The sequence below is a fragment of the Heterocephalus glaber genome, unplaced genomic scaffold, assembly GCF_053883595.1.
Source record: "Heterocephalus glaber isolate CG9 unplaced genomic scaffold, H.glaber_assembly_v1.0 deba00000937, whole genome shotgun sequence".
NCBI lineage: Eukaryota > Metazoa > Chordata > Mammalia > Rodentia > Bathyergidae > Heterocephalus > Heterocephalus glaber.
Window position 1 is genome coordinate 9,472,514 of NW_028258173.1, and position 9,753 is coordinate 9,482,266.

A 9,753-nucleotide genomic window follows, 5' to 3' on the forward strand; every position below is an offset into this window, starting at 1 on the left:
TTATTCCTTCTTGTTTTAAAAAAAAGAAAGCAAAACTTCTCCTTTGTCAAAATAGTTAAAAAAGAAAAGTCTTGAGTACAAATAAACAAATAACCTTGGGTCTAAGTACAAGGTTTTTCTGTTCTGGAGGACTCTTTGCTAGGTTTCCAATCAATGTGTTCTCGTTGCCAGGGTGATAAGCTCTATGTTTCTGGATTTAGAATAAAAATTCCTCTAAACTATTTTTTAATCTGGTGATGTGGGGCTTTGACTAGTTCTGGTAGAAGAGGGTGAGCGAGATTCTGAGGAATTCTTTCTCTGGACTCCAGGGTCTCCTGTATCAGCCTCTCTGGGACTTTGCAGAGAACCTTTGTCCTGGGAGTCACTCTGCAAAATTCTAATGCAAGAGGACTGCTGCACAGACCAAAAGAGGCGGGTGCAGTTAACTCTTTGACTCTTTCTGGTTGAAAAACTGCTCTCTTAACCACTGTGTTACAAGTAGGAGGAAAGAGAAGCATTCCCACAGCAGAGGGAAACTGAGTCACAGGGAGAAGCAACCTGCCTTAGGCCACCTAACAAGCTGATGTCCAAATTGAACATTCTGGCTCTAAGAAGGCCTGGCCAGGGTCTCCTGCTTAGGAAAAGAGAGAAAAGTCTAGCAAACAGGACAGTTTTGATCTGGAAGGGCGTGTTCACAGTTGGGACAGTGAGTATTAATTTTATCAAAGAGATTAGGAGGAATAAGGTGGGCAAGAATTAGTGAATACCACAAAAATTTTTCAAAAGGACTTTGTGAATGTTGACAAGAGGGGGAGAGAGAGAAAGAGAGGGAGATTTTGTAAGAATGGCGGATAAACCGTGGGCCTCAGTGATTGGGAGGCTGTGGCGTAAACAAGGAGCAGAATCTGATGTCTGCAGGGGTAGGGATTTGCACAGGCCCCTGCAGATCACAGGCCCTCAATCAACGTTTGTTGCAGGAATTTGCAAAGGAGGCCGATTACTAATGTGGCCTCGATTTGGTAACTACCATTTTCCTGGTTGCCAGGATCCCCATGTGGGATGCATGCCAGGAATCCAATAAGCAGAAGCAGACAATGTGAGGTAATGGCAGGAGGACTGTCAGGGCCACAGTCCTGGCAGACAAGCCGCCCGAGGTGGCAGAGGTGACTTACCTTCTCAGGGAGACTTCCCCATCTGGCCTGGGCTGAGGGTACATGAGGTGGGGTGGGCGGGAAGGAGTGATTTCATCTGTTTCACAAAAAATGACCTGAACCTGATTTCTCTGAACCTGGAAACTCCCCATCTAACTGGGGCCAAGGAAAACAGGATTAGGTCCCATTTCTTCTCCGATGGTTTTGCATTTGCTCAGAATGAGTTAAACTGGAAGCAATAGAAAAATAAGGGAATCTTCTTCCACTGTCTCTGTGGAGAAGTCAAACCTGACTCATTTCCTGGGTTAATATCTCTGGCTTCCCTCTGGTCCCCCGTAGAGCCTCTTTTACTCTGGATCCCTTTCTTTGAGAGTGGGCACCCCATTTCTTTGGGATGTGTTCATAATAACACAAAATTTGCCATATGGCATTGAGACAAGGAAGTCACCCCCTCTGGCATTCTGTCTCCTCACAAGCTGATTATGTCAGGCCCAATATCCCTATTCCCCCTGACCTCTATAAGGAACAGCTTTGCCCCAAAGCAAGAGGCTGTTAAAGCCAGGAGCATTTTGCCAGTGCGGGCAACTATGGACATGTCATTCTCTATGTGATCTATAGGGGTAGCACTTTGCAAGATGTTTGTGTTTAGTTTTGGGGATTCAGATTCTTTTCTCTAAGGTCTGTTTCAAGACTGCCAAAGGATCACATACAAATGAAAACATCATAGTAATCAGCACTGAGCCACCTCCTTTGTGCCCCTATTCCCCAAATCATCTTTTTGCAAAGGAGAACTGGGTAAATAAATCATAGGGCCATTTTCTTTTTTAATGCAATGTATATTTATTGTAAACAATAATATACAAAAAAAAAGAAAGAAAGAAATGAAAGGTAAGTTCACAGAGAGAACAAAGGTTTGGAGGGGAAACAAGCGAAACAAACAAAACACAAACACAAACCAAACCTTACCTAAAAAGAAAATATGATTTAAATGCCAGGTTTCTTAAGTTACAGAAGTATTTTTTAAAAGATCTGCTTTTATACAGAAATTGAAAGATGCCATATTATAAGAGTGCTTTAAGATTTTATTCTACCAACTTCTAAAACTGTTAATATATCTTTTTTTAAATAAAAAAAAAAAGTCTGCTGTCTTTTTTAAAAAGCAATCCTCGAACTCTCCAACCACAGCAGTGATTAAGGAAGAAGGTCTGTCAGTGGGCCCCTTCTCCGTGAGGTGTGTCTTCACCCTCTGAGAACTTACAGAGGAATATCTTCGACACATACTTGCATTATCTTGTGTCACAACACACGCAAACAATTTAGGCAGCCCATAAGTCTGTGGCAGAAAACACTGTAGATGACTCAGTGATATACTACATTTGCAAATCTCTCATTTATACAAAAAAGAGAGAGAGAAACAAGTTTCCAGTTTGTTTTCAACAAAAACAACAAAGAAAAAAAAAAAAGACGGACAAAAAGGAATTTGTACAAATCTAGGACGAAGAATCCAAAGAAACTTGCTTTTAATAATAAAAAAAGATTAAAGAGATAAATAAAAAAACTGGTTACAGTTAAGGACATAATTTAACATCAGATGACCATACCCTTTGAGGAAGGCTCCAACAACCTATTTTAAAGAAGGCAAATTAAAAAAAAAAAAAAAAAAGGAGGAAGATTTTTTTTTCCATTAAAACCTCTCCTTACAAAATAAATAATTTTTTTAGCACGTGGAATGTCTTGAAGGTTAACTGCTGGTGTTCAGACAGGCACAGGTGACAATGTGAGTAGGTAGACTTCAGCATCTGGGGTCCACATGGGGCCCGAGCAGGCAACCAGGGGCAGAGCTCTGGGACACTTGCTGGCTGCTGATGCGGCACCTACACAGATTCCGTCTCCTTTGCTGGCCTTTTGCTTCTTTCTTAAGACTGCAGCGAACAAGCAAAGGCAGGAGGACTCCCACTAAAAAGAGCACAAGTATTTTTCCAGCAGCATGGTTTTAAGGCTCAAGGTGTTTTCCTCTTGTTTAAAATATATATCTATACATATATGATAAAGCTTACCAAATGTGTCTCTAGACTATTTGTTGACTTCCATATTTGCAAAATAAGGCTTTAGTTGTTTTTTTTTTCTGTATTAAGGCAGCTCCTCCTTGAATCTCTGAAAGCCTGAGGAATTAAGCAAAGCTCACCCCCCAAACTAATCACAGAACACATTTCTGTCTTTTTTATGTTAATATAATGACATACTTTGCTTTTTTTTTTTTTCTTTTTTGTAGGAGAAAGCAAATCTGTACAAAAATACTCTGGTTGCAAGAAAAGCTAGGGCACACTGTTCAACTACGAGTAGTTCAGCTGTTGGAAAAATAAGAGCATTTAGTTTATCTAAAAATATGTATAAATCCCCTCAAATGGTAATGAATCATACACAGTACATACTAAAAATATTTAAAATAGAGAATATTCCTCACAGAGGACTTTTTTTCTTTAATTACTGCTAAAAAATAATTACAAAGTCCAGACAGGCAGGGAGATTGAGCACATTAGTCGCACGATTCTCCATCATCCTCCACACTTGCTCTGACGAAAAAGTCTAAGTCCAGTTTGTCTCCAGTGCTGCTGGCCTGGCCACCGATTCACAGGCAACAAGTTGGTCATGCGTTTGGATACATAATGTTTCTGTCTTGGAATCTCTGTACGAGTCGCCTTTAGCTCTCATGTCTTTAAGAAACAGGAGAAAACAAAACAAAACAAAAATGTCCAAAGGAAATTCTGGTTCTTTCTTTCTTCGGTTATTTTTATGAGCATCTCAGCCCCTTCGCTGCCCTTTGTTCCAGGTCTCCTCAAGGCCTGGTGAGCTGTGTGTAGACGGGCTGGTCCCACTGCTGTGGGCTGTGGGTCTGCGGGATGGAAGGGACCCCGGAGGTGTCGGCGATGGGGGTGTACATGGGGCGCTGGGCGGGGTTCATGTAGGTGAAGGTAGAGTAGAGACCAGAGCCCTGGCCGGCGGCGTGGCTGTAGAAGGAGCCAGAGCCCTGGTGGTCGGTGTAGTCGTACTGCGAGCGGGTGATGGGCGGGTAGGAGGGGCTGTAGTGCGGCAGGTTGAAGGGGCTGTAGGCGATCTGCTGAGGCGAGTGCTGCTGCTCGCTGTAGTGGCTGGGGCTCAGCTGCTCCGTCTTGATGTGCGTTCGCTGCGACTGCCCGGGCTCGCTGCTCAGCGTGGTCAGGGTGTGCGCCTGCTGGGGCTGCGGGGGCGCGGCCTGCTGTTGTGGGGGTGCCTGCTGCTGCTGCGAGGGGGCCTGCGGGGCCGGCGGGGCCTGCGGGGGCTGCTGCGGGGGCGGCGGCGCCTGCTGCTTGGACATCCACACGTGGCCCGCGCCCGCCGGGGTGGCTGCGGTGCTGCTGATGCCGTAGCTGCCCGTGTAGGTGACCTGGCCGTGCGTGGCCGGCACCCCCGGGTGACCGTTGGGGGGCAGGTACTGGTCAAATTCGTTCACGTCGAAGGTCTCGATGTTGGAGATGACGTCGCTGCTCAGCTCGCCGATGTCCACATCGCGGAAGTCGATGGGGGGCTGTCTGCCCCCCTCGGGCAGGGGGCGCCCCTCTCGCTTCAGGTCAGCTTTGCCAGGCTGCACGTCGGTTTTGGGAGTAGTGGGTGGGGTCGGTGGGCCCTGGGATTGCCCTGCAGGTAATAAAAAAGAAGCACGGGAAAAATCAACTGAGGTCTTAGCCCCGGGAACCGCCTGGGACCCTCCCTTGTTGCTCAGGTGTAATAAGGACCCGCACCTCTCAGGAGGCGCGCTGCACCGGAGGTGAGTCCCGCAATGATTAACTCGCCGGCACACACTGGGCAGTCCCCTTCTATCAGGGGAGGGTCCGAAGGCCCCAGGGTCCGGAAGACCAAATTACTACCTGTAGAAGAGCGCCCTGTGTGCTTTTGGGGTGGGAGAGCTTAGAGACAAGGGAGTAAGTTGCGTAAAAACTGGGAAGGCATTTTACCTGGCAATAAAAAAAAAATCTCTCTCAGGGTTCTGGGGTTGAGCGCTCGCGCGTGGTGTGTGTGTGTGTGTGTGTGTGTGTGTGTCCACTGGGGCCCTGGGCTGGGAGCGGAGCAGAATTAGGCGCCCAAGGTGGATTGTCCTCCCCAGGGAGCGCGAAGTCCCAGCCTAGGCTGGGGCGGGGGTCCGGGGACGGCCTGGCCTGGGGACCCTGGGGGGGCTCACTCACCCGAGTGCTCGCCGGGCGAGTGCACCTCGCTCATGCCGGACGAGGAGTGCGGAGAGTCGGCCTGCAGCGCCTTGAAGATGGCGTTCGGGGAGATGTGCGTCTGCTCCGAGGCCTCCTCCGCCTCCGCCTGGCCGTTCTTTACCGACTTCCTCCGCCGGGGCTGGTACTTGTAATCCGGGTGGTCCTTCTTGTGCTGCACGCGCAGCCGCTCGGCTTCCTCCACGAAGGGCCGCTTCTCGCTCTCGTTGAGAAGTCTGCGGGTGGGGAAGGGGGCGCAGAGGAAACGAGGGAGGGGTCAGCGAAACGGCCGAGCTGTCAGGCTCCCATCACCCCGCTCCTCCACACACAGCCTCCACCCGCCCTCCTCCCTGCTCCCGCTCTGCTCTCCAGCCTCGGCGGCGGCTCCGAACTTTTCTAAAAAAAAAAAAAAATGAAAGAAAGAAAACTCTCAGTTCGGGAATTCGGACCTGAGCGGCCGCTCCCCGCCCAGTCCCTCCCCTTCTATTTTGGACACCTTGGAAATGAAAATAGCTCCCCGCTGCTGCTGCTCTAAACGTCTTTGCTACTGGAGCAAGCCCCCCCCCCGCCCCCCGCCATACCTTTAAAATCTTCCCGAAAAACCCCTTAAGCTGCAAGAAACTCCTCCTGCCCCCCCGCCTGTGCTCGGCGCCTCCCTCTTTTCCTGCCCGGGGTCTCCTCCAGCACCCCCCCCCCCCATAGAACCGCCGGAGAACACAGTACGAGAGAGGATGGAGCGGGACCCCCCTAAACTTCAAGGCTACCAGGCTGCCAGTCCGTCCCCTCCCGTCTCCTACAAGCCTTCTCGAACTCGGGCGCCCGCTCCCACGAACAGTGTCAAACTCAGAGCCAAACTTACACCTCGCCCCCGCACCCTCTCCTCCGGCTCCCGCAACCGCTCCTCCGGGCCTCGGGAGGGGAGGCGGGGCGGGGCCGTCCGTCTGGGCCAGAGACCCGGGCGCCCCCAGCCCACCCAGCGCGGCGCCCCTCCGGGCCCTACCTCCAGAGCTTGCCCAGCGTCTTGCTGAGCTCGGCATTGTGCAGGTGCGGGTACTGGTCCGCCAGCTTCCTGCGCGCCGCCTGCGCCCACACCATGAAGGCGTTCATGGGCCGCTTGACGTGCGGCTTGTTCTTGCTGGAGCCGTTGACGCGCACGGGCATGGGCACCAGGGTCCAGTCGTAGCCCTTGAGCACCTGGCTGACCGCCTCGCGGATGCACACGGGGAACTTGTCCTCTTCGCTCTCCTTCTTCAGGTCCGGCTCGCCCTTAGGGAACGTGTTCTCCTGCGGCCGCGTGTTCTCCGTGTCCGAGCCGGAGCCCGATGGGCAGGGCGAGCCGGCCGAGTCCTCGGACATGGTGGGGCTGGGGGCGCCGGACAGGCCCTTCTCCTGCTCGTCGGTCATCTTCATGAAGGGGTCCAGGAGATTCATACGCGGGCCCGGGGCAGGGGGCGGGTGGCTGGGAAAGGCGAGAAGCCGCTGCGGCTCGGGGACTCAAGGCGCGGCTCCTCTCCCCTCTGCTGCCCGGTCGAGGACGCGGACGCGGAACGAGCGGCTCCCGAGGAGGCTGGCGCTGGGGTGGCTGGTCCGCAGCTGCCTGCTCCAAATGGGAAAGGCGACTTGGAGAGGAGGAGGAGGAAGGGGAGAAAGAACAAAAGTGGGGCACTTGCACCCTTCTCTACTCCTCTTGCAAAAAGTTCCCGGGCTGATACTGGCAAGTCGCAGCGCCGCAGAAGTTCCCAGTCAGTTCCGAGCTCCGCTCTCGGCTCGCGGACTCCCAGCCCAGGGTCTCCTTAATAAATACTCCTTGTCACCTTAGAGACGTCCAGCCAATCACAGCCGGGCAGCCCTGGCTGGCAAGCAGCTCATTGGACTCGATTTTGGAGGGGGGAGGAGGGTTGTGGCAATGGGCCGGGTGACGAGACTGGAGGGGAGGAGAGGGGAGGGGATAGCAATGGGGGGGGGAGCGCTGCGGGGAAGGCGGGGGACCCGGGACGTCCGAGTGTGTAAGTTGCCGCACTCTCGGAATGTCAGAATTTTGGTGCAGTGTCCGCGTGAATCTTTGCGCGCGCACGCGCGTGTGTGCGTGCATGTGCATGTGCGTGTGTGTGTGTGTGTGTGCGCGCGCTTGCGTGTCTAGACTAGGATCTACCCCATCTCGACACTTCTTTTCACTGGTCTCTTGGCGCACCGGGGACTTCGCCGGAGTTTTCGATATTGGAAAAGCAGCCGCCCCTAAACGCGTAGCCCCGTTTCTGCGCCCGGAGCCTGCTCGCTTCGGAAAGTGCTTAGAAATGGTCTTTGGAAGCAAATGTTTTGGTGACTCAACGCCCGCTGTTCCTCCGTAATAATCCATATAAATAGATTAACATGCTCTGGTTCGCCGGGGCTGGCGCGGCCGGTCAGGTTTCTGCTGCGCTCTCGCGAAGGGAATCAATGAAAACCAAAGCGAGGTCCTCGCTGGCGGAGGCTGGGGCGTTGGTTTGGGGCCCGCGCGCCACCCCGACCCTGAACTCTGACGAGCCCTTCTCCGGGCCCCAAGCCGCCGCCCGCCGTCGCTTCTCAGTGACAGGGTTGCTGCCGTGACGGTCTGCTCTTCGCCTTCTGGCTAAGGCCAGAAATGTCAGCAGAGTTGCCCCGGGAAGAGCTTGCAAACTGCTCTAGCTCGGAGAGGGAACTTTGCGAATGTGGCCGCCCCGGGCCGAGAGGCCGAAGGCGGTCACTTGGGTTGTAAAGCTGCCCCCACATGGGCACCCTTGAAGACAGAATGGCCCGCTTTGGCAGAGCCGTGCGGTGCCCGCTCTCGCCCTCCTTCCCGGAGCCCCCGGAGCGGGATAGCGCCAGTCGCTCAGCCCTGAGCCGGTCCTTTCCGAGCCGCGCAGGTGGAGTTCTGAGGGAGGCCGCCGAGGAGTCTCTGATGTATTCCAAGTGTGATTTGAGCACAACCTTTGTACTTTCCGGGAACTCTTAGAGCCGGGCTGGGTACGTGCGGGGCTATTCTGGAGCAGAACAATCCCAGTTGCCCACCGGTTACAAGACTTGAGAATCACAAACAAACGCACAAGGGAGGAAAACTGTTAATTTCAACTCTCCCCTTCCCAGCCGCCTGCCTCTTGCAAAAGTTCGCCTTGAGTTAAATTACAGAGGTTGTGAATCGGCCCACGTCATATCAAAGACAGGTTTTCTTCCCCTAATTTGCCAAGTGTGATCATTCTGATGAGGTTTAAACGAAAGTTTTATTTGAAGTGTTTTTTTTAAAAACTCTCTTCTCTTGCTTTCTTCCGAAGTCGACGTTTCCGATAGGAAAAGGAACTGTTGATAAGTAGTAAGTCACACTCCTGGTCAACAGGATTTTCTTTCTAAACGAATGCAACTCTCCGGCCTCGGGTGTCTCTACCACCTTATAGCTTGTTTGCGAGTTTACCAGACCGGCAAACAACAGTCTTGTATTCTTGGCTCTGTGGCTACTCTCAAAATATTTAAGAACAGCATGATCCGTTCTTGGGAAGAATAAATAGTCCCGCGTAGTATGCACACACATTGAGACCTGGAAAGGGTACATTTGTGTGTATGTTTGTGTGATTCTCCGACACCTACCTGATCAGGAGGAGAATCCGGAGACAACTGGTCAGATGTTTTAACTAACTCTCCACGATTTAATTTTTAAATTGTCATTATCATATTTAGTGGCACAAAGGCAGTGAGGACAACTGTGACTAAGATATTTTGGAATAATTCACTAAATATTCGTCGATATGTAAGTGTATGCATAGATATATCTGTAACCCAAAAATGTAACAAGGAAGGTAACGTATAGCATCAGCTTAAATAACAATCTCTGGTGCTATATACATTTTCTGGTTTTTTGATGCAAACATTTTTTTTTTTTTTTTTTTGAAAATTAGTCTTCAAACTGGACTGTAATTTTCAGCTGTGTCCAGAGGAGGCGCCAAAAGCCCAGAAACGGTCTCTAACTCAGAGAAACTGCGGGAAAACTTTGATGGTGGTGGCGGGGCGGGAGAGTCCTGGTGTGTTCCCTTCAGTCTGGGCGGCTTTGGGGCCGAGATTTATCTCTGGAGGAATTCCTATAAGATATTCCCTCCTGTCCAGGTCCAGCCCCGGGAGCATCGTTAGGGGAACTCGGGAAGTGTCCGCCTACGGGGAACCAGGCAGAAAGGAGCCCTGGAGGTGCCTGACAGTTCTCCGCCGGCAGGGCTGGAGACGGAGACCCTGAGCCGGCCCCTCCTCCCCAGGTGCCAAGAGTCGCCTGGCGTGCCGAGGTCAGGCCGAGCGTGGCTCGTGGGCACCTTCAGTTACAGAATGGCTGCTTCTGCATTTCCTTAGGGGCCTCTGGTGCCCAACTTTTTTTCCCTTTCCCAATCCAG

At 51.9% G+C, this 9,753-nt stretch overlaps 1 protein-coding gene and 1 long non-coding RNA gene across 3 annotated transcripts in view; one reads left to right on the forward strand and one right to left on the reverse strand.

Annotated features, from left to right (window-relative positions):
• Positions 1–3,590: 3,590 nt before the first annotated feature.
• On the reverse strand, positions 3,591–7,142 carry Sox9 (SRY-box transcription factor 9). The gene is made up of 3 exons (XM_004860560.3): positions 6,369–7,142; positions 5,351–5,604; positions 3,591–4,805 (listed from the first exon to the last, which is right to left on the reverse strand). The coding sequence occupies exons 1-3, from the start codon at positions 6,797–6,799 to the stop codon at positions 3,967–3,969; spliced, it is 1,524 nt and encodes a 507-aa protein (XP_004860617.1). The 5' UTR covers positions 6,800–7,142; the 3' UTR covers positions 3,591–3,966.
• A 2,102-nt stretch (positions 7,143–9,244) lies between these two features.
• The window catches only part of LOC110345104 (uncharacterized), a 29,302-nt gene continuing 28,793 nt past the window's right edge, over positions 9,245–9,753 (forward strand). For both annotated transcript variants that reach the window (XR_015450283.1, XR_015450284.1), the window contains exon 1: positions 9,245–9,648. This is a non-coding gene — a long non-coding RNA (uncharacterized LOC110345104). The remainder of the gene's footprint in view (positions 9,649–9,753) is intronic.

Bases quoted from the DNA above. Each gene is read 5' to 3' on its own strand.
- Sox9 (XM_004860560.3), bottom strand. From the start codon at position 6,799: ATGAATCTCCTGGACCCCTTCATGAAGATGACCGACGAGCAGGAGAAG. The intron at 5,605-6,368 runs GTAGGGCCCGGA...CCCCACCCGCAG, and splicing joins ACGCTGGGCAAGCTCTGGAG to ACTTCTCAACGAGAGCGAGA. The intron at 4,806-5,350 runs GTGAGTGAGCCC...TATTACCTGCAG, and splicing joins CTCGCCCGGCGAGCACTCGG to GGCAATCCCAGGGCCCACCG.